This window comes from Oncorhynchus mykiss, chromosome 13, assembly GCF_013265735.2.
Source record: "Oncorhynchus mykiss isolate Arlee chromosome 13, USDA_OmykA_1.1, whole genome shotgun sequence".
In the NCBI taxonomy this organism is placed as follows: domain Eukaryota; kingdom Metazoa; phylum Chordata; class Actinopteri; order Salmoniformes; family Salmonidae; genus Oncorhynchus; species Oncorhynchus mykiss.
Genome location: NC_048577.1, coordinates 46,863,707 through 46,888,735, shown reverse-complemented (window position 1 = coordinate 46,888,735; position 25,029 = coordinate 46,863,707). Strand labels below are relative to the sequence as shown.

Below are 25,029 nucleotides of genomic sequence, written 5' to 3'. Positions count from 1 at the left end.
TGTTGTCTAAAGTATTGAAAAAAGAGGCAGAGGCTTTTGGCACTGAGGATTATAGATCCAGCTTGATATTACATTACTTAACATCACAATGAGGGAGCCATGTTATTGGCAATAGCCTAGTTAAGTGTTCCCCAGATGGTGGATCGGGACCCAGGCTGGGTCGCAGCTACAGTATATCCTCCTGGGTCGCAGCTATATCCTCCTGGGTCGCAGCTAAAGCCTGGGTTCTGGCTACAAGTATTGTTTTGTTTATCAGATGGTCCACAAAGCGCTTTAGATAGAGCCGAGCTAAACAGAGTTTGGAAACCACGGTAGCAGTGAGGGCCAATGAATAGGAGTTGAGAGGATACTCAGTGGTTAACAGTAAAAGCCTAATTGATTCTAATTTACTTGACAGTGCATGACTGGAAGAAGCCGATTCACTGTTTTCACAAAAGCATTTAATTATTCCTGTTTAAGTATACAAAATGCTCATGAATTACCAGATTAGTTGAAAGGTAATGGATTTTTGGAGATTAGAATGACAGTATTTTATCTTCATGGCTTAGCTAAACCCATAATCACAGGTGAATGGGAAATGAACTGTGACCATAATGATCGAATGAAATAGTTGGCAGTCTTTGCGTTAGCGAAGGTCAAATTGTCAATTACACTGTGTAGGGTTAAACTAATCCTTAATACTGAACACATGCATAATATATGGGAATGAAAATGAGATTTATACTGATTAGACTTGAAAGGGTTTATTATAAAGGAATTCGAATAGGATTTAATGTAAGTATGTCTCTTTCATGTTAACCCATTGTTGAGTACCTACAAATCATAAGGTTTCTTTAATCAAGTCTAAAATGTGATAGGTATTAAACATTGGGCTGGTCTGCTGATGTTTCATTGATGAAAAGCAAGAGAAGAGGTAAAGTTACCAGCAGAGAGCCACGAGGCACCAGCATGCCTCTCCAAGCCTTGGAGCATATTGATCAAACTGTGCCCAGGATGTGACAGGTGTAAGTCTTAGCAGCAGTTTCATGCACTGAATACGAAATGACCCATTACGTCAGCAGTGACGAGCACAACCAGATGTACTTACTGTACCACTATGGTCTTAAGATATTGAGCAGGGCTGGGAATTGGGCATGAGGAGAGTGCAGTCAAATGTCTGAGCAGAGGCTCCTGAACAGATGTGATAATAGTAACACTGTAAGTAAATAAATGTGTCATCTCAGCTGACTTTCAACCAATCACCTTTAGGACAAAGGAATAGCTGAAAAGGTGTAAAACTAAAATCATTTCATTTCTCAGGCCAGTCCAGACAAAACAAAACACATCTGGCAGGTGTTATTACAATAACACATGTAACTCCTTGACCCCTGTTACTTAGTGTGTTACAGTAGAGACAGTTCTCCCACAGACTACATAAGAGAAGTGGGACAGAGACGGAAATAATTTGCTTCTCTGGTTTGATAAAGAAACAGCAGAGGACAACTGATATTCTAAGGGAACTGCTTTTACCAACTCACCCACTAGAGGGAGCTAAGCAATTCCTCATTGTAAACCCATCTGGTCTGAAAGCCAAGGTGAAGATCTTGAAGGATTCTGTTAGGACTCTCTGCCATTAAACAGAGATAGAATATCAACTGTCACATAGTTAGATCTGGTATCTGTTTTACTCTGTCATCTCCCTCTCCCTAACACTTTTAGCTAGATGACAGTTTTAAAAAGGTATGGCATAATCTTTGCGGTCACACAAGGGATTTGCTCAGTAGTAACGGTGCATGAGGAAACGGTCTGAGCCCTTCTAAGTGCCAGACTGGAACAGTGGCAGAAGCTTTGATCTAATCTGGTTTGTGTGCCCTCGCGCCAGCCAGCGGTGACTTGGGCAGAGTCAAGTGAGAGAGAGAGGTCGCTAAGCTGAACACATTCCCACTGATAGGAGGCTGGAAGCTGGAGCTGTGAAAACTCGAGCAGACAACTAACACATATCAAATCCAGGCGCTGAAAATTGGGGACTTGCAGATTCACAGAGTGGATTACATCTCTAGAGAGCAAAGAATTTGACATGGTAGTGCATTCCAAAATCCAACCCCAGATTAAAGAGGTCATAGAGTAGAAAACAAATTATCTCTTGTCTGTGTAGATTGGGGAAAATCTCCTTCAGGCACATCTTCTACCTATGCCTTCATGTCTCACAGTAATGACTGTTTGCATACTTAGAGTATCATAGATATTTTGTAATAGAGTATGCTTATGTTCATGGTCACTAGTTTCACAGTGGGATTTTGTTTGTTTCTACTGACTCAACATGACACAAAAGTCATAAAACGATCTTTTCATGACTGCATCATGACGTAAACAGCAACCTGTCTCTTTCCCATGGTCCCAAACTACAGTATTTACCACTCATCTGTTTCAACCAGGCTTAAGAACCAAATAAACTGTGATCTGAAAAAAATATATAATAATAATAATAATCAACATATAAAACAGTGTAAATGATGTACCCAGACCTACATTATCTATTACAATATCCCTGACTAAAATAAATATCCACAGTGAGTTTTGATCCCTAACATTGGAATAAAGCCTCAAGCCATTGTACGAGTTTGGGGGTGGATTTAGCTCCATGTAGCACAGTAATAAAAGCCTCTTTCCTGTGTTTTGGAGACTTTGGGTTGTGACCAAGTTACAGAACGACTGCAATGTTCAACAACTTTGAACAGGTTTCTTGACTATATTGCCCAGCGTTATTGCAAATCACAGTGGTGTGAGTTCCACTTTTGTTGTCAGCAAGGTCAAATTGGGCTAGATGGTCAAATCAATGTTTCCACTGTGCTGTAATTACCTCCCGATAGCTGTGTCTCTGTTTGGAATACACCTTGGTAATAGGGGGCATATCGACAAACATAAGTCATCTGATTAAGTCGATGATGACTCATTGGCTGTTGTGTTTAATTCCACATCCCCATTTTACCACAGTAATCCCCCATGTAGGTGACCTTCAGACATCCACCTCAGCTTTCATTGCCTTGATTAAACATGTGGAAGGTCAAGCTCTTTTAATGAGATCCTCCTCAAAGACATTAACCCTAACGTGTTCCATGATAAAATGCCCGGATAAGACGTGGATAATGTCATTGAAGGAAAGCAATACATTCCTGCTCTGTGTTCTGTACAATTTAAGGGATTATCAATCAGCCTGCATGATGGATGACATAAATATTCCCTATTTTTATGACAGAGGAAACTCAGAAATTATGTCATAAAAGGAAAATATATATGTCAATCAGCACAACAAATCCATCATGTTTTGACATAGTCAACATCTAGAACCTTTCATAATGCCTTTCCATTCTCAGCAACCGTACTATCATTGGTATTCTAGGCTGCTCCGCTACTAATGACAATCTATAATGGTCCTTTCTCAGCCATGTGCTGCTGATAAGGTCCCTGACCAGCAATGTGATGCAGAAATCCCTACGGTCCTCTGGGAGGCAGCTTTTCAGAGTGGAGACTATATTATCACGTAGTCCAACCAATTACCCCATGGGAACATCACCGCCACTTTACAGGTACACTCCATCTACGCTAACACAAGCCCCTCGTCCCATTCCCTCTGTCAGGCAGGGGTTGAGGAATGGGGACTGCAGTGGGTCCCCAGCTATCCTACATGTCTTGATAGGGAGGCACAATCATGCCGTGGGCCATGACACCCGCCAAGGAATACTGAGAATTACGTTGTAATCACCCCACCGTGATTCAAACACATGCTAAATCAGGTCCCCTTGACAGGATACCACACACACACGCACACACTCACACACACTCACACACACCACACAGCGTCAGGCCCGCAGGCGGCAGTGTGACAGATAAGTCATAGAGGATGACTCTGTCTGACAGAGGGACACAGTATCTGACCAGACATTACGTGGATTGGTGAATGTAATGCTGTAGGATCTAACTCCATTCAACTGCATTGTGAAATACATCATTTTTTCTACTTTGCCCTACAGCTATAAATATCTGGAAGATCAAAACAAGCTAAAGAGTTTCTGGTCGATTTGATCATTTATTCATTACCTGGAACATGAATGTAGGATTTATGATTTCAAACTAAAAGTGAATCCCTTAACAAACTTTGTTACTGTCACTGTGTCACTGTACTTTGGGAAAATTGCATTGATGTCTATTAGCAATGCAGTGTTTTTAAACACTGATCTTATCAATTAATTTCAAAGGGAAAACTGTCATCCAAGTTAAGTTACATTAGGTTTTTTCTGTAAACAATGCCTCAGAAATACAGCATGTAGCTGCCGTTAAAACCAGCCTCCATGGCCAAAACCAGGTCTCCACCTATTCACAGCACATAATACCCATGCATTCAGACGTTTTGCAGAGTAAATTGGAATAGCTCTGCAGCATTATTTCAGAGGGGGAAAAAACATCACGAGAGATAAATGGTAAATCCTTGTTCTCCATTTGTTGCATTAAACAGTAGGCACCATCTGCTGTATTCGACTGCAGAGTACAACAGTAGTGGGGCCGCAGCTGCCATCCGCAGGCACAGCAACCTGCTCACTGCCTTGTGTTGCACGCCAAACACTCACACAAAACAATAGTACCCTGGGTCTCTCATCATCCACCTGACCCAACCCACCACTCATGGCCGCTTACATAGAGACAGACCTGCACATGAAGCACATGACTCACAGATGAAGCTAAAATGTCTCTAAACTACAGACAGTTGGTTTGGTTGGCTTGCCTGGAGGGATTACTAAGCATTATCACAACGGTGCACAAATGACACTAAACGGTCCCATGTATCTAATACAAATGTCTTTACCCATCTCTCTTCTCTCCTCCTCTCATCCCCATCCTCGTCCCCTCTCTCAGGCAGTAGGTGACTGAGATGGGCGTTCGTCTAGGCCACTTGAGCGACTCCCCGTGGTGGTGGCCGCTGCTGCTGCTGTTGCTGCTCTGCACTGCCCCCTGGTGCCAAGGTCGTCCTTTCGCAACACCCTTGCCAGCAGTCAACGTGGCGGTGGTGTTCAGTGGCTCGGCCTACCAGCAGGAGATCAAGGGGCGTCTCAGCAGGGAGAACTTCATGGACCTGCCCTTGGAGGTGAATCCCATCACAGTGCTGGTAAACAACACCAACCCTCGGGCCCTGCTCACACGCATCTGTGACACACTGGCGGCCAACCGCGTACATGGTGTGGTGTTTGAAGACAACATTGGCTCGGAAGCCGTGGCACAGATCCTGGACTTCATTGCCCTGCAGACGGCCGTGCCCATCGTGGGCATCAGCGGGGGCTCCGCCATGGTCCTGCCACACAAGGTGAGTGACCAGGATTGGGATGGGGGACACTTGGCTGCTAGTGTCTAGGCTGCCTGAGGAACATGCTTAAGTTCATCTTCTTTTTATTTTTGAAATAACCTTGAAGGCCACATTATTTGTTTCCCCAAACTGCTGTAGAGAGTAGCAGCTTAACTGATGTGTGGTTTATGACTACACAGTCTCATTACCTCAGAGGTTTTAAACCCTTTATATTCTAGTGACTGTGAAATAAAGAACTGGGAAAGAACCCTGGCACAACTCACAGTACAAATAATAAAACCAAAACAACAATATCAACAACACAGGTCCCCCAAGGTGAGCAAAGCACTCAGATTTTGAAAGCTCTCCACCACACACACACACAGGCCAACCGTCATTAGTCTGGTGATTATCAGAGTCATAATGAACATTAGCAGACACACATTGACATTTCCAGGTGACTTACAGCACATGATTATAAACTCACTGAATGTTAATGCTGCCCATACAGACACTGTGGGTTTTATGTGTCTGGCGGTCTTAGGCCAGAAAGACTGAAACAACAAGATAAGGTGTTAAACCAGGTAGTAGAGGGATGTCCAAATACTGCATCTAATCAATCATAAAATCAAAACCTGTTAGCCTCTGCCACTTCATCCTTGTTCTATTTTTAAACTTCTGGTCCCACCAGACACAAAGATGTTAAATTAGAGAAATCTATTTGTATTCGCTGGTAACAAATGTACAGTTTACAGTTGGACCCCTCATGTCAATAGAGTTATGCAATGATTTGAAATGTTGTATTACCTGGCATCATGCACTGGAGTTTGGCACCAGTAAATTGTCAGAGGGATGTTTGTGATACAGATTAGACTGCCGTTAAATTGCTTTTAGAGTAAAGCCTCATAGGTTTAGGAGCAATGATCCCTCTCCCAGAGTGTTACACAAAGGGCTCAGCCACAGAGAGAAACTTTAATTAGACTGAAATGGCTGTATTCTCCAGCTATATCACCATCAATCACCATCTTCCCAAAACACAGCTCTGCGTTTTGCAAAGAATCACAATACTACTCACGGAGACAGCGAATTCACGTTATGAGCATCACAATACTACTCACAGAGACAGAGAATGCACGTTATGAGCATCACAATACTACTCACAGAGACAGAGAATGCACGTTATGGGCATCACAATACTACTCACAGAGATAGAGAATGCATGTTATGAGCATCACAATACTACTCACAGAGATAGAGAATGCATGTTATGAGCATCATAATACAACTCAAAGAGACAGAGAATGCACGTATTCAGCATCATAATACAACTCACAGAGACAGAGAATGCACATTATTAGCATCATAATACAACTCACAGAGACAGAGAATGCACATTATTAGCATCATAATACAACTCACAGAGACAGAGAATGCACGTATTCAGCATCATAATACAACTCACAGAGACAGAGAATGCACGTATTCAGCATCATAATACAACTCACAGAGACAGAGAATGCACATTATTAGCATCATAATACAACTCACAGAGACAGAGAATGCACGTATTCAGCATCATAATACAACTCACAGAGACAGAGAATGCACGTATTCAGCATCATAATACAACTCACAGAGACAGAGAATGCACATTATTAGCATCATAATACAACTCACAGAGACAGAGAATGCACATTATTAGCATCATAATACAACTCACAGAGACAGAGAATGCACATTATGAGCATCACATCTGTATTGGTTCTATGCAAATGGGTGTAGGCTGAGGATACAGAGGACTGGTGGGACATAGCTCGCCAATCCACCGACCATAAACAAAGTTTATTCAGCGGGGGAAAATGGAGGGTGATAAAGCAGGCTGGCTGACCTCGGCCGGTCAGAGCAAGAAGAGAATACTGCTGCATTGTAATGTCTAATCAATTCCAGTAATTTCAGCTCCGGTAGCTGGCTGTTTGAGTATGCAGCGCACAGGGAACTGAGTAGCGGAAAATATGAGGTCTGCCCGCCACCCTCGATTTCCATCAGTTAATCCACAGCTCAAATAGGATTTTCTCTCCCTCGTGTTTGTGAGATTTTCTTAATAAACGTGAGAAACGTGTTCCTCCACAACAGGAGACGGCCAGGGCCATGGACTCACAGTACCTTGATTATGCATTCCCATTCATACAAATCCTCATGGGGTTGCGGTTCAATAGAGAGCTGGTTAAAATGGATGCGTTCCAACTCAATTGAATTTAGATACATTTTTCTAAACCAAAAATTGATTCATTGATTCAATCTTTACTTTTTTTGCGGCCGAGATGATTGAGAGGGAAAGTGTATTTGTTAGAAGTAACCCGGGTCCGTCAACAAAACAGTAATCAATATAGGGCCCAACAGACTGGCTGGGGTATTAGACACTGTGCTTGGTTACATCCAGCAACCTTGTCTCCCAACAGCTGTTGTTGTAATTGGAATTTCCTTATTCCAGTCCACACATTACTGGACTGCTCCCTTGTCAAATAGCCACATGAATTCAAGGAAACATGTTAGGCAATCAGGGCATAGGCATTGCTTCTTATGGGCAATAAAAGAGGTGTCATTGGCTGGCTAATACCTCCAGCAGGTCATTTACACATTTAATTACGCCAAGTTGGGGAACACAACAGCTAATCATTCATGATAAAATCCAACAGAAATAAAATAGTAAAAATGCAATTATCTAAAGGTTGGCAGCAGTTTAATTGAGAGTATGTGGTAATTACTATGTGTACTACAGTTGAAGTCGGAAGTTTACATACACTTAGGTTGGAGTCATTAAAACTAGTTTTTCATCCACTCCACAAATTTCTTGTTAACAAACTATAGTTTTGTCAAGTCGGTTAGGACATCTACTTTGTGCATGACACAAGTCATTTTTCCAACAATTGTTTACAAGACAGATTATTTCACTTATAATTCACTGTATCACAATTCCAGTGGGTCAGAAGTTGACATACAATAAGTTGACTGTGCCTTTAAACAGCTTGGAAAATTCCAGAAAATGATGTCATGGCTTTAGAAGCTTCTGATAGGCTAATTTACATCATTTGAGTCAATTGGAGGTGTACCTGTGGATGTATTTCAAGGTCTAACTCAGTGCCTCTTTGCTTGACATCATGGGAAAATCAAAAGAAATCAGCCAAGACCTCCACAAGTCTGGTTCATCCTTGGGAGCAATTTCCAAATGCCTGCAGGTACCACGTTCATCTGTACAAACAATTGTATGCAAGTATAAACACCAAGGACCATGCAGCCGTCATACCGCTCAGGAAGGAGACACGTTGTCTCCTAGCGATGAACATACTTTGGTGCGAAAAGTGCAAATCAATCCCAGAACAACAGCAAAGGACCTTGTGAAAATGCTGGAGGAAACAGGTACAAAGGTATCTATATCCACAGTAAAACGAGTCCTATATCAACATAACTTGAAAGGCCGCTCAGCAAGGAAGAAGCCACTGCTCCAAAACCGCCATAAAAAAGACAGACTACGGATTGGAAAATGATGTGGATATATTGAAGCAACATCTCAAGACATCAGTTAAAGCTTGGTCGTAAATGGGCCTTCCAAATGGACAATGACCCAAAGCATACTTCCAAAGTTGTGGCAAAATGGCTTAAGTACAACAAAGTCAAGGTATTGGAGTGGCCATCAAAAAGCACTGACCTCAATCCTGTAGAAGATTTGTTGGCAGAACTGAAAAAGCATGTGTGAGCAAGGAGGCCTACAAACCTGACTCAGTAACATCAGCTCTGTCAGGAGGAATAGGCCAAAATTCACCCAACTTATTGTGGGAAGCTTGTGGAAGGCTACCCAAAACATTTGACCCAAGTTAAACAATTTAAAGGAAATGCTACCAAATACTAATTGAGTGTATTTAATCTTCTAACCCACTGGGAATGTGATGTCAGAATGGGAATGTGATGTCAGAATGTAAAAGCTGAAATAAATCATTCTCTCTGCTATTCTTCTGACATTTCACATTCTTAAAATAATGTGGTGATCCTAACTGACCCAAGACAGGAATTTTTTGCTAGGATTTAATGTCAGGAATTGTGAAAACCCGAGTTTAAATGTATTTGGCTAAGTTGTAGGTAAACTTGCGACTTAACTGTATGTACAAGACTTTGAAGGCTAGTTCGTAATGACACATGGACCATGTGACTTGGCTTATAATCAGTTATAGGAATGTTACATCATGCAATAACAATAGTACGATACAAAACACAAGGCGTAAATGCAGAGCAGAGAACACTTAATGTTGTTGGATCCAGAGTTGATGACAGAGAGAGAAACTGAAGTGGCACAGACCTCATTAGAGGCTGGCATAGAGCCTTACCCACGGCATGGTGGCACTCACGGGCTCAGACTGATTAGAAGAGCTCTGTCTTTATAAAAACCAAGGCCACCAACAGCCCCTGCCAGAGCAGGTGGAGACAAGTATGGCGGGATGTGATGTCCATCAGCACATCTGTTTCGTGTCCCTGAGCCTGAACATGAATGGTACCTTTCCACAGGAAACAGAGGTAGTTTGCAGCTAACGCAGTCTTGTGGAGTGATGTCATCCTTCCTATGGCTTAAGTCAACTTGACTGTCTGCACTGGAACAATTAGTGTTACATAGAATTAACTAACTGTTGGTGGGACCATGGACTCAAATCCAGGCTTGGGCTGGTCTATATGCTACTTACACGATGTGTGCCAGTACCAAACAGAGTGATTTAAATGTTCAAAGAAACAATCCTATGGAAAAGTGAGTTAATTTACAGAATATGGAAATAAACGCTCACAAAATGTGTTTGTGTGCTTATGCACTTCATTTCAAATGTGATGCCACTTAAATGTCACCACTTCAGATGTAGCCATTTATATTCACCTTTAAGATACCTTTAAATGAGCTTTTCAATGAGGCTGAGCGATTGCTCACCATTGATTGATTAGTGGGACGCCGTCCACGCTGGTCGACAAGCCAACTCAATCACTTACAATGTTGTCTCTGAGAAAGCCTGGAGTTTGATCTCGCTCGAAGAGGAAGGCGAAAATTAATCGAGAACAGATTCCTATCCTGGGGAGATTTTGCTCAATTAGCATGTTGATTAGCTAAATTGCAACAACCCATGAGAAACCTATTATTCCCTTTTTTTCTCGCAATTAGAAAAAGTTAGAACAATCATTGGATAATCAATAGCCTAGCAGACACAAAGAATCCAATCAATGGAATGTATGTGGGTGAGGACAAACAGGGTTTATCAAGAAGTTTAGGACAAATTCAGACAAACCCAACTGAATGTGCTTGTCTGTTGTCTGTCTGTTGTCTGACTGCAGTCATCGAACAGAGAGAGAGCTTCCTTAACAGAGGATTCTAATCTAACTGTGAGGCATGCAGCCATATATCACCTTCTGATGGAATTTAAATAAAATCTGCTTCACCATTGCCAATCAATCATGGCTAACACGCCTGCCTGGAATGTTAAAACGCAAGGGGGGCTTTGGTGCATTCATTCCCACTGGGGATTTACAACTAGGGGTGACTGGTGGCTGCTATGTACGACATGACAGTAGACTTCCTTCTCAGGACTAAATACATATGTAGGATCTTCATTTGACCAGTTTCTCATAGCTGGAAAATAATCCTGCAGCAACAGGAAATTATTATTATTGTGTGGATTATAATTAATGGACATTTTTGTAGAGGTTGATACATTTTTTGTTAGGGCAAATCATGTCTGACATTTTTAAGGGGTAATTACAAACTTTAGACGCGTTTATAAACATTGAATACACTACACGTTTGCATTTCCTGCTATACTGGACATTTCCTGCACCATCAGGGTGATCAAATTAAGATCCTAAATATGTAGGACAAACACAGAATCACATACATACTGGGGAAATGTACTTGCAAACCAGTGGATGTTGCTGAGGGGAGGACGGCTCATAATAATGTCTGGAACGGAGCAAATTGAATGGCATCATACACATGGAAACTGTAAGGACCGACTGGGAGACGAGAAGCAAGTACAGGGAGTGAAAATGTAATGGATAATAGACAAGAAACAAACAAGGACAGCGTCTTGACAGGGAAAAACATAATGACATGGTACAGCGAGCACCATCCCCCTCTCTCTGTCTCCTACACTCAGGCTGCTGCGACCTCAGGTCGTAAACTCCTGGAGGAGATGATCTCCTCATGGCCACAGTATAGAGAGAGAGTGAGTTTTCATAGAGAGAACAAAGGAATTTCTTCCACCTCACAGAACTTGAGGTCTGGACAACATTTATGTTCTGGAGAAGGTATAAAAGATCAGTAAAGAATCCAGCTACGAACTGGTCCGTTTAGTACAATTTTGTGAAACTCATGGGAGACAATATGGCCACATTACCATAACGTTGTTTATACAATTGCCTCAGATATGAGGCTTACATCAAATTGTTGTATACGATGAATGAGTGAGGATGACACTGTTTGTGAAATTGTGTAATTTGATTTTGGACTGTTTAATGAAGGAAACACCAATTCCCTTTTGAGTTTAACTAAAGCAGAGGACCACCCATGAGCACAGTTATGGTCTGGCGTCCTGGGACAGGCCCCTTTCTGCTCTTCCAAATAAAACCCAAACCTTGAGAATTTCTCAACAGAAACGAGAGGGCCAAGGTTTGAGAGGAGACCAAGCTTAAGGTTTGAGTAGATGGCTGAATCTTTTAACCATACCACGTGGTTAAACTCTTAGACTATCGATATCGACAGAATAGAACAAGTCTTTGATATTAATTACTTGTCTGCAGCTAGGAATTCGGTATCATTGAACGCGAAGACCGACAACCGCCGAAACATTTATTCTATAACGACATGAATGAATGTCTCTCTGAACTATCCATTCTAACCATGACAGAGAGAGGGCGGACAAACTCTCCAACAGAAACAAACTTTTCAACAGAGATCCCGACAACACACTGAGCGTAAATATATATATTGATTGCAATTATTCCCGAATGAATGAGCGTTCATGTGCAAAGGATTCGCATTTCAATTGTTATAATTATCAACTTTGTGTTGTCTTCTCAGTAGACCCCCACTTCCCTTTTTGTCCACCAAGCCGCGATACCGGTTTATCCCACTAGGGAAACTCCTTCATCATTTCCTTGTAACTATCTACTGTTTGTTTATGCATTTCTGTGAATTCCTTAGTTAGTAAATAATCGATTTAAAACAATTGATGAATGGATGACTCATAGTGAAGACTGGGTTCGTGCAGATAACCAACAATTTACGACGTTTGGAATGAGACTAACATGAGGTAAATAATAATTAATTCATTTGAAGACTAAGTGATCAGATATTCATATATCTGAAAGTTATATTAGGAAAATTCTAACTTTATAATCTGAATATTTTCCTTGGTGCCCCGACTTCCTAGTTAATTACAGTTACATGATTAATCAGTTTAATCGCGTAATAATAATTACAGAGAGTTATTTGATAAATAGTCTTCAGTTTTAATGATGCCAAAGACATGACAGAGGGGAAGCGGAGGCAGGCATGACAGGAAACAATGTGTTTGATGTATTTGATACCATTCCAACCATTACGCTCCAGCCGTTACCACAAGCCCTTCCTCCCCAAAGAAGGTGTCAACAACCTCCTGTGATACAAACAACGGTACCCAAATTGTGATTTGATATGTACTATATATTACATGTGATTTTTGACTAAGCCATGTTTTAACATGATTCACAAGGGGAATAGCAGGGTACAGTCATGTATCAAATGTTTAACCACAACACCCTTGCAGCAAAGCCCAATAGACGGAGATATGAGGAGTAGTCCCAGGTAGACAAGACAACCTTCAGACTGTGTCTGTTCAGCCGTCTTGCTTCACTCACCTTCTATCATTGGGGACCGAATCCTAATTTGAGATTAATGGATGTAACCCAATTTTTTTTATTACATCTTAGATCTCCCGTTGACATTAACGCATAATTTATGCATATGTTTAAATGTATCTTAAGTTAGGATTGGGTCCAGAGTCTCTTTGTTTCAGTGGTCCAGAGAGGTGTGGGAAGCAGGGCGAGCAGCAGCAGCAGCAGACCTCGTTTCTCTAAAGTAGAGCAACCTTTTTCTCCCTTCCTTTCTTCACATCCTTAACCTACTTGTGTCCCTCTCTACCTCGTTGCTCTGCATCCTGGGGCCAGTGACACAGATACAGTACGAACTGTCTAGACAGGGCTAAATAGGCTGGGATGGTATTCAGAGGAACTGTATGGGAATCTGCAATCTCACTAGGGATGCATGAATACATAAGAAAATCACCTAATATATGTTTTGTCCTGGTTTTCTGCATGTCAAAGGCATATAATACTAGATCATTTAGCATGAGAATTACAGAGTATAATACAATTCAGACAGACTAATGAATTTGTGCTCACTTTAGTGTTACAATGTAGTATAAATGCATTCAACATTGATATAATAACACTCAAACGTACAATATGATTGTAATTCAGTGTTATGTGTTACTGCATTTGGATCTCCTCTATCGTTGTGAGGAAGGACAAATGACTACGGCAGTGTACGTCTGTTCCTCGGCCCTGCGCAGGGTCCCTGTGACGTCAGCACATAGGACGAGCACATGACGACAGTGCCAGGGCACATCACGCTGGGAGTTGCAGGCAGACATATGCCGCAGCAAAGATCCGTGTCCAGAAGTCACTCACCATCGGAGAGAGAGAGAGAGGGAGAGAGAGAGATAGGGGGAGGGGAGAGAGAGAGAGAGAGACAGAGAAAGAGAGAGAGCGAGAGAGAGAGAGAGACAGAGACAGAGAGAGAGAGAGAGAGAGAGAGAGAGAGAGAGAGAGAGAGAGAGAGAGAGAGAGAGAGAGAAAGAGAGAGAGAGAGATAGGGGGAGGGGAGAGAAAGAGAGAGAGAGAGAGCGAGAGAGCAGGCTGCCATGTGCTCCTCTTGCACTAAGAGAGGAAGAATAGAGAAAGAGAGAAAAGAGAGAGAAAAGAGAGAGAACAAGGGAGAGCACGTCGGCCTCTTTCTCTCCATCGGCCCTTCTGGAACGACTACTCACTGCCGGCCTCCCTCACTCAGATTTATTTTGCAACTTCTGAATCATTTACAGCACAGTACAGACCCCCTGCTCCAATCTCTCAAGCCCCTAGGACCACAATTTCAGGTGTTCTTGCAGTTGCAACTTTGTGTTTTATTGAAAAGCCTCATTTCTTTTCCTTTGTTTTTTACACCATTCCATCTCCATTCCATCTCCATCAATAATTAGCGACAGCTCTTAGTTTTTGTGAGAGTCCTTCAAATGCCCGCCATTGGTCCAGATAAAAACAAAATCAGTAGGCTAAACTTTGTGTGTAGAGAGCATTGTATTCTGAAAAGAAAATCTGTTGTATTGGGGTTCTTGACCACTGACCAGTGGTCCTATAAAAGCATCTGTGCAGTGATATATATGGCTTTATCTCTCATCCGGCGCTGACAGAGATGGCTGCCTCGCTTCGTGTTCCTTGGAAACTACGCAGTATTTAGTCTTTTTATGTGTTATTTCTTACATTGTTACCCCAGGAAATCTTAGGTTTTATTACATACAGTCGGTAGGAACTATTGGATATAAGAGCAACGTCAAATCACCAACATTATGACCAGGAATATGACATTCCCGAAGCGGATCCTCTGTTTGGCCCACCACCCAGGACAATGGATCGGATCCAAACGGCGACTCAAAAAAACGGCGCCGCCGGAGTGGTCTTCTGGTCAGGCTCCGTAGACGGGCGCATCGCACATGTAAACTGGAAACCACATAAGGCCAATCTGAAAACAAGGCTCCCTAAGTTTTATCAGCATATCGATTGCGCGACCCGGGCTGACAAAACCCTGGATCATTGTTATTCTAACTTTCGCAATGCAAATAAGGCCCTCCCCCACCCTCCTTTCAGAAAAGCTGACCACGACTCTATTTTGTTGCTCCCAGCCTATAGACAGAAACTAAAACAGAAAGCACCCGTGCTCAGGTCTGTTCAACGCTGGTCCGACCAATCAGATTCCACGCTTCAAGATTGCTTCGATCACGTGGACTGGAATATGTTCCGCATAGCGTTGAACAACAACATTGATGAATACGCTGATTCGATGAGCGAGTTATTTAGCAAGTACATCGGTGATGTTGTACCCACAGTGTCTATTAAAACATTCCCCAACCAGAAACCGTGGATTGATGGCAGCATTCGCGCAAAACTGAAAGCACGAACCACTGCTTTTAATCATGGCAAGGTGACCGGAAACATGACCGAATACAAACAGTGTAGCTATTCCCTCCGCAAGGCAATCAAACAAGCTAAGAATCACTATAGAGACAAAGTGGAGTCGCAATTCAACGGCTCAGACACAAGAGGTATGTGGCAGGGTCTACAGTCAATCACGGACTACAAAAGAAAAACCAGCCCCGTCGCGGAGCACAATGTCTTGCTCCCAGACAAACTAAACAACTTCTTTGCTTGCTTTGAGGACAATACAGTGCCACTGACACGGCCGCAACCAAAACCTGCGGGCTCTCCTTCACTGCAGCCAACGTGAGTAAAACATTTCAACGTGTTAACCCTTGCAAGGCTGCAGGCCCAGACGGCATCCAGAGCCGCGTCCTCAGAGCATGCGCAGACCAGCTGGCTGGTGTGTTAACAGACATATTCAATCCAACCTTATCCCAGTCTGCTGTTCCCACATGCTTCAAGAGGGCCACCATTTTTCCTGTTCCCAAGAAAGCTAAGGTAACTGAGCTAAATGACTACTGCCCCATAGTAGTCATGAAGTGCTTTGAGAGACTAGTCAAGGACCATATCACCTCCACCCTCCCTGACACCCTAGACCCACTCCAATTTGCTTACCGACCCAATAGGTCCAAAGAAGATGCAATCGTAATCACACCGCACACTGCCCTAACCCATCTGGACAAGAGGAATACCTATGTAAGAATGCTGTTCATCGACTGCAACTGGGTACTGGACTTCCTGACGGGCCGCCCCCAGGTGGTGAGGGTAGGTAACAACATCTCCACCCCGCTGATCCTCAACACTGGGGCCCCCCAAGGGTGCGTTCTGAACCCTCTCCTGTGTACTCCCTGTTCACCCATGACTGCATGGCCATGCACGCCTCCAACTCAATCATCAAGTTTGCAGACGACACTACAGTGGTAGGCTTGATTACCAACAACGACTAGACGGCCTACAGGGAGGAGGTAAGGGCCCTCGGAGTGTGGTGTCAGGAACATAACCTCACACTCAACGTCAACAAAACAAAGGAGATGCTCGTGGACTTCAGGAAACAGTAGAGGGAGCACCCCCTATCCATATCGACGGGACAGTAGTGGAGAGAGTAGTAAGTTTAAAGTTCCTCTGCGTACACATCACGGACAAACTGAATTGGTCCACCCACACAGACAGCGTGTTGAAGAAGGCGCAGCACTCACAAACTTCACCGCCTGGTACAGCAACTGCTCCGCCCACAACCATAAGGCTCTCCAGAGGGCAGTGAGGTCTGCACAACGCATCACCGGGGGCAAACTACCTGCCCTCCAGGACACCTACACCACCCGATGTTACAGGAAGGCCATAAAGATCATGAAGGACAACAACCACCCGAGCCACTGCCTGTTCACCCCGCTATCATCCAGAAGGCGAGGTCAGTACAGGTGCATCAAAGCAGGGACCGAGAGACTGAAAAACAGCTTCTATCTCAAGGCCATCAGACTGTTAATCAGCCATCAATAACATTGAGTGGCTGCTGCCAACATACTGACTCAAATCCAGCCACTTTAATAATGGAGAAATTGATGTAAAAATGTATCACTAGCCACTTTAAACAATGCCACTTTTATGTTTACATACCCTACATTACTCATCTCATATGTATATACTGTACTCGATACCATCTACTGCATTTTGCCTATGCCGTTCTGTACCATCACTCATTCCTATATTTCTTTGTACATATTCTTCATCCCTTTACACTTTTATGTTTAAGGTAGTTGTTGTGGAATTGTTAGGTTAGATTACTCGTTGGTTATTACTGCATTGTCAGAACTAGAAGCACAAGCATTTCGTTTCACTCGCATTAACATCTGCTAACCATGTTTATGTGACAAATAACATTTTATTTTATTTGATCTGGCAAACATCTGGCCCTACACCTATAGGAGAACGTAGTATTAGTAATGGACACCTGTTTCCAACCAGATTCTCTTAAATCCCCCCAAGCCATGTGATTCAGACAGTATTGTCCATGTCCAACAGAATGTATCATCAGATATGGGTTGTGTCCTGATGCATCATGGTTAAGAGCTCCCGGGTGGCGCAGCAGTCTAAGGCACTGTATATCAGTGCTAGATATGTCACTACAGACCCTGGTTTGATTCCAGGCTGTATCACAACTGGCTGTGATTGGGAGTCCCATAGGGCGGTGCACAATTGGCAAAATTTTGTAGGCTGTCATTGTAAATAAGAATTTGTTCTTAACTGACTTTCCTAGTTAAATAAATAAAAAGAGCTTTAGCATGCCGGGTACGGCTGTAGCTGAGCCTATGGCTGTCCGCTGTCCATGCTCAGGGCTCATTTGGACTACAGTACAGTTCTAATTGAGTGGTTGCTACCACACTTCTCTAGATAGAACCTTAGGGTGTTTTTGGCTGAGAGTCACAGTGTGATCGTGTACACATACTACACACAGGCACATACACACACAAACACACACACACATGGCCTGGAGCAAATTGATTTTACACTCTGCCAGATGAATAATCGTGGCATACAAGTGGTGGAAAAAGGCTGCACGCACAGAAAGAAGGCAGGAACTTAAACAGATTTGCTGTGGGACACTGAGAGGAGTTTTATGTCATATTGGCAACCTGCTCCTTTACTAACCTGCATAACACCATTGCTCTTGCTAAGCTAATTTTGCTAGATATTTTATTGTCCCTTCTACTGTATCACATCTACAGTACTTCCAAGGTAATATAGGAGGAGGTGTTTTGTATATGGAAAAGGGTAGAACACAAATTGCTAAATGTTCAATGTTACTAATTGAAATAGAAACAGAGAGGATGTGATATTCAGAGCAATGAGAACGGTCAGTGGAGACACTCAGAGGAATAGACCAGTATGATGTCTGACATCAGGAGACACACAGATGGTTCTAACCTACTTTAGACTTCTCTGAAGGACAACAAGGAGACAGAATGAAACAGCAGAACAAGAGAACAGAGTAGTCCTGGTCTCTGGATACCTGGCTTTCTGTAACTCCAAACCTCAACAAGCTTGATGACCATGACAGAGACAGAGCACAGTCCCCCTAGAGAAGGAAAGGGACAGGTAAGGTCCAGCTTGAGTGAAGCAGTGACTTCTGGGTACTGCTCTGATAGCATCAAGGAAAAATGGCACACGGTGCCTTCAGAAAGTATTCACACCTCTTGACTTTTTTCCATATTTTGTTGTGTTACAAAGAGGGATTGAAATGGATTTAACTGTAATTTTTTTCGTCAACAATCTACACACAAAACAAAACTAAAATATACATATATCTTGATTAGATAAGTAAGTTAGAATCCCCTTTGACAGCGATTACAGCTGTGAGTCTTTCTGGGTAAGTCTCTAAAAGTGTTCCACACCTGGATTGTGCAACATTTTCCATTATTATTTTCAAAATTCTTCAAGCTCTGTCAAGTTGGTGGTTGATCATTGCTAGACAACCATTTTCAGGTCTTGTCATAAATGTTCAAGTAGATTTAAGTCAAAACTGTAACTTGGCCACTCAGGAACATTCACTGCCTTCTTGGTTAGCAACTGCAGTGTATTTTTGGCCTTATATGTAAGGTTATTGTCCTGCTGAAAGGTGAATTAATCTCCCAGTGTCTGGTGGAAAGCAGACTGCACCATGTCTTCATCTAGGATTTTGCCTGTGCTTAGCTCCATTCAGCTTCTTTTTTATCCTGAAAAACTCCCCAGTCCTTAACTATTTCAAGCATACCCATAACATGATGCAGCCACCACTCTGCTTGAAAATATGGAGAGTGGTACTCAGTAATGTGTTATATTGGATTTGCCCCAAACAACACTTTGTATTCAGGACAAAAGTGAATTGTTTTGCCACATTTTCTTTAAGTATTATTTTAGTGCCTTGTTGCAAACAAGATGCATGTTTTGGAATATTTTTATTCGGGAAAAAGGCTTACTTTTTTTACTCTGTCAATTAGGTTAGCATTGTGGAGTAACTAAAATTACTAATACTGAAAGTTTTCTCCTATCACAGCCATTAAACTCTGTAAAAGTTTTTCTTTCGTTCCTTCGTTTCTTTCCAAAACACTTAAGAGTGCTGTCTCTGATCAACTTTCTCGTTATCTCTATAAAATGATCTTCTGGACCCTAACCAGTCAAGCTTCAACTGAGCTCAACTGAGACTGCTCTTCTCTGTGTCACAGAGACTCTCCACACTGCCAAAGCTGACTCTGTCCCCTCTGTTCTCATCCTCCTAGATCTATACGCTGTCTTTGACACCGTGAACCCTCAGATCCTCCTCTCCACCTTCTCAGGGCTGGGCGTCTCAAGCTCTGCATATTCTTGGATTGCATCCTTCCAGGTGGCGACACGCATCTCTGCGTGCCTGGCAGATATCTGAACATGGATGTCAGCCCACCACCTCAAGCTCAACCTCAACAAGACGGAGCTGCACTTCCTTCCGGGGAAGGCCTGCCCGCTCAAAGACCTCTCCATCACGGTGGACAACTCTAGTGTTGCCCTCCCAGAGCGCAATAAACCTTGGTCGTTCTCTGCAAACATCAAAGCAGCGACTCACTCCTGCAGGTCTTCAACATCAGTAGAGTCCGACCCTACCTCACGCAGGAAGCGCTGCAGGTCTACAACATCCGTAGAGTCTGACCCTACCTCACTCAGGAAGCGCTGCAGGTCTACAACATCCGTAGAGTCTGACCCTACCTCACGCAGGAAGCGCTGCAGGTCTACAACATCCGTAGAGTCTGACCCTACCTCACGCAGGAAGCGCTGCAGGTCTACAACATCCGTAGAGTCTGACCCTACCTCACTCAGGAAGCGCTGCAGGTCTACAACATCCGTAGAGTCTGACCCTACCTCACGCAGGAAGTGCTGCAGGTCTACAACATCCGTAGAGTCTGACCCTACCTCACTCAGGAAGCGCTGCAGGTCTACAACATCCGTAGAGTCTGACCCTACCTCACGCAGGAAGCGCTGCAGGTCTACAACATCCGTAGAGTCTGACCCTACCTCACTCAGGAAGCGCTGCAGGTCTACAACATCCGTAGAGTCTGACCCTACCTCACGCAGGAAGCGCTGCAGGTCTACAACATCCGTAGAGTCTGACCCTACCTCACTCAGGAAGCGCTGCAGGTCTACAACATCCGTAGAGTCTGACCCTACCTCACTCAGGAAGCGCTGCAGGTCCTAATCCAGGCACATGGCAACTTGCTGTTGGCTGGGCTCCCCGCTTGTGCCATCAAACCCCTGCAACTTATCCAGAACGCTGCAGCTCGCCTGGTTTTCAACCTTCCCAAGTACTCTCATGTCACCCCGCTCCTCCGCACACTCCACTGGCTTCCAGTTTAACGCTTTCATCCACTACAAGACCATGGTGCTTACCAACGGAACAGCAAGGGGAACTGCAACTCCCTACCTTCAGGCTTTGCTCAAACCCTACACCCCAACCCGAGCACTCCGTTCTGCCACCTCAGGTCTCTTGGCCCTCCCACCCCTGCCCAGTCCAAGCTCTTCTCTGTCCTGGCACCCCAATGGAGGAACCAGCTTCCCCCTAAGTCCCTGCCCATCTTCCAAAAACATCTGAAACCCTACCTCTTCAAACAGTATCTTAAATAATCCTCCTATTCCCCCTACTTTACCCATTTACCAATAGGTGCCCTTCTTTGCGAGGCATTGGAAAACCTCCCTGGTCTTTGTAGTTTAATCTGTTTTTGAAATTCACTGCTTGACTGAGGAACCTTAAAGATAATTGTATGTGTGGGGTACAGAGATGAGGTAGTCATTCAAAAATCATGTTAAACACTATTATTGCACACAGAGTGAATCCATTAAACTTACTATGTGACTTGCACATTTTTACTCCTGAACTTATTTAGGCTTGCCATAACAAATGGGTTGAATAATTTTCTCAAGACATTTCAACATTCATTCATTTATTCATTGGTAAACATAAAAAAAAAAACATAATTCCACTTTGACATTATGGGGTTGTCACGTTCTGACCTTAGTTCCTTTGTTATGTCTTTGTTTTAGGTTGGTCAGGGCGTGAGTTGGGGTGGGTTGTCTATGTTCTTTTTTTCTATGTGTTTGGCCTAGTATGGTTCTCAATCAGAGGCAGGTGTCGTTCGTTGTCTCTGATTGAGAATCATACTTAGGTAGCCTGTTTTCCCCATTTTAGTTGTGGGTGATTGTTTTCTGTTTAGGTTGTTTTCCCTGACAGAACTGTGCGCTTTAGTTTTCTCCGTTTTGTCATTTTGTTTCAGTGTTTTTTTGTGAACATTAAATATGAACAATTTCCACGCTGCGCTTTGGTCTCATTCCAACGACGATCGTTACAGGGGTATTGTGTATAGATCACTGACCAAAAAAACTCAATTGAATCCATTTTAAATTCAGGCTCAAACACTACAAAATGAGGAAAAAGTCAAACGGTGTGAACACTTTCTGAATGAACTGTATGTGTAAATGGCATAATATCAAGAAACTGAGCCTCACCAAAATCATTCTCATTTAGGAGGTGAAAAAGTAAAAAGTAAAAATTATTATCATCAAATCTACTTTATAGATTTATTTGGAAGAAAATTATACGCTTTTTATTATTATAAAGTTGCCGTTTATACAACGTCATTTAAAAGGTGAAAGTCTTAATGATCAACCCAGATATGCAACCAGTGAAACAGTCAAATCTCTGTAATTGATGTAACTTTTTATTACACTTATCATTACAATTCACTGGGGTTGCACATGATTTACGATGCTATTTGTTTTACAAAGCAATTATGGTGCAATGATTTCTATGAGCAGCGTGCTTAATTCAAAACCATTAAACAATCATTAACTTCTCTTAGAGTCAAGACATACCAATGGCATCCAACCCGAAAACGTACTGTATGGGTCATATGCAGTTTTAAAAACAATGATTATGTTATTTTCTAGTAAGAAACACAAAAATAAAACCCTGCCCTGTGTCAGCCCATAGCCTTCTCAGGTTGCAGAAACATGTTACGCCAAGACCACTACTGATATGAATACTTCAACAAGATTTATGGAAAAAAAACATATATTATTCTGTTCCCTGAACATACTTAAACAAGACAAACGCTTTTACAAACACACACAGACTAGAAACAGCTCTGATCTTCCTCAGAATTCCTGGATCACTTTAGTTAACACAACACAGCATTTTCATACTCCTCTCTCCAAGGTCAAAGAGGAGAGACATCTTGAGAAAAGTGAGAGATAAAAAGAGAAAACAGGGGCTGGGCTCAGTGACAGTGGGCTCAGTGATAGTGCCAAGTATATATGAGGCCCAATGTTGCTGTGGCAAGTGGGAGACACATGGGTTAAAGTGATGAATGGTGCCTGGGCTACAGGGAGAGCAACACCAAACAGAATCACTTACTGCAGAGTACTGCCTCTCAGCCCAGAGACTACACACCGCTTCTGGGTGGGCTGGCTGGTGGTCAGGAGCTGGATGGTGTGGACAGGGGGCACACAGACACACTGTCAAGCTACCCTCAGGATTCTACTGTCATTTCTTGATTATTGTTTTATTTTTTTCATATGACTGGCTGAATTACATAAAACACAATCATATAATTGCCACTAAGCAGGCTATTAACAAAGTCATTGCATTAGATCATTAGAAGGTTTTAATTGTGCTTGTTAGATAAATTGAGCAAATTGATTGAGCTTAAATTAACTATCCATTAAGGGCTGTTATCTGTGCTCACTCTGCTGTCTGTGTCTCTCTGCAGGGTGACGGCTCCACGTTCCTCCAGCTGGGCTCCTCCATCGAGCAGCAGATAAACGGCATGTTCAAGGTGATGGAGGAGTACAACTGGGACAGCTTCGTGGTCATCACCAGCCTGTACCCGGGCTACGAGGTCTACGTGGACTATGTCAAGACCTTCACTGACACCAGCTACTTCATGTGGGAACTGCAGGACGTGCTGACCTTCGACATGTCCGCCGACGGCATGAACGACATCCGGGCACGGCGCCTGCTGCAGCAGATCGACGCCCAGGTACTGCTGGTATACTGCTCCCACGAGGAGGCCCAGTACCTGTTCAGAATGGCCGGAGAGGCCGGCCTGCTGGGGCCTGGCTACATCTGGATCCTCCCTAGCCTTGCCGTGGGGAACCCAGACATGCCCCCACCAAACAGCTTCCCTGTGGGCCTCATCAGCATCATCACCGACCGCTGGCGCATGAGCTTGAGGAAGAGGGTGCGGGATGGGGTGGCCATCGTGGTCAAAGGGGTGCAGAGCTTCCGCAAACAGAGGGGCTTCATCCCCGAGGGCCACAACGACTGCCACAGCCCTGTTAGGGCATCTTCTAATGATACACTGTTCAGGTGAGTGGAGGTGGAGGGATGGAAGGGGGGCATACTGACATACTGTAGGTTGTAGATTGTTCATATAAGAGAAGACAACAAAAATGAGAAGATAAGAGAAGGCAATAAGAAAAGCCAACCAAAACGGAGAGATTAAGTGATACAGTTGAAGTCGGAAGTTCACATACAATTTAGCCAAATACATTTAAACTCAGTTTTTCACAATTCCTGACATTTAATCTGAGTAAAAATCAGTTAGGATCACCTCTTATTTTAAGAATGTGAAATGTCAAGATAATAGTAGAGAGAATCCTTTATTTCAGCATTTCTTTCTTTCATCACATTCCCAGTGGATCAGAAGTTTACATACACTCAATTAGTATTTGGTAGCATTACCTTTAAATTGTTTAACTTGGGTCAAACGTTTCGGGTAGCCTTCCACAAGCTTCCCACAATAAGTTGGGTGAATTTTGGCCCATTCCTCCTGACAGAGCTGGTGTAACTGAGTCAGGTTTGTAGGCCTCCTTGCTCACACACGTATTTTCAGTTCTGCCCAGCAAATGTTCTATAGGATTGAGGTCAGGACTTTGTGATGGCCACTCCAATACCTTGACTTTGTTGTACTTAAGCCATTTTTCCACAACTTTGGAAGTATGCTTTGGATCATTGTCCATTTAGAAGACCCATTTGCGACCAAGCTTTAACTTCCTGACCGATGTCTTGAGATGTTGCTTCAATATATCCACATAATTGTCCTACCTCATGATGCCATCTATTTTGTGAAGTGCACCAGTCCCTCCTGCAGAAAAGCACCCCCACAACATGATGCTGCCACCCCCCTGCTTCACGGTTGGGATGGTGTTCTTCGGCTTGCAAGTCTCACCCTTTTTCCTCCAAACATGACGATGGTCATTATGGCCAATCAGTTCTATTCTTTGTTTCATTCGACTAGAGAATATTTCTCCAAAAAAGTGGGACCTTTGTCCCCATGTGCAGTTGCAAACCGTAGTCTGTATTTTTTATGGTGGTTTTGGAGCAGTGGCTTTTTCCTTGTTGA

At 43.2% G+C, this 25,029-nt stretch overlaps 1 protein-coding gene across 1 annotated transcript in view; it reads left to right on the top strand.

Moving 5' to 3' along the window:
• LOC110486590 (glutamate receptor ionotropic, NMDA 2C-like) overlaps window positions 1-25,029 on the top strand; it is an 87,207-nt gene that overhangs the window by 26,223 nt on the left and 35,955 nt on the right. Inside the window, exons 2-3 of the mRNA XM_021558310.2 lie at window positions 4,891-5,335; window positions 23,395-23,993. Of these exons, the coding sequence (XP_021413985.1) occupies window positions 4,907-5,335; window positions 23,395-23,993 (1,028 nt within the window). The 5' untranslated portion in view covers window positions 4,891-4,906. The remainder of the gene's footprint in view (window positions 1-4,890; window positions 5,336-23,394; window positions 23,994-25,029) is intronic.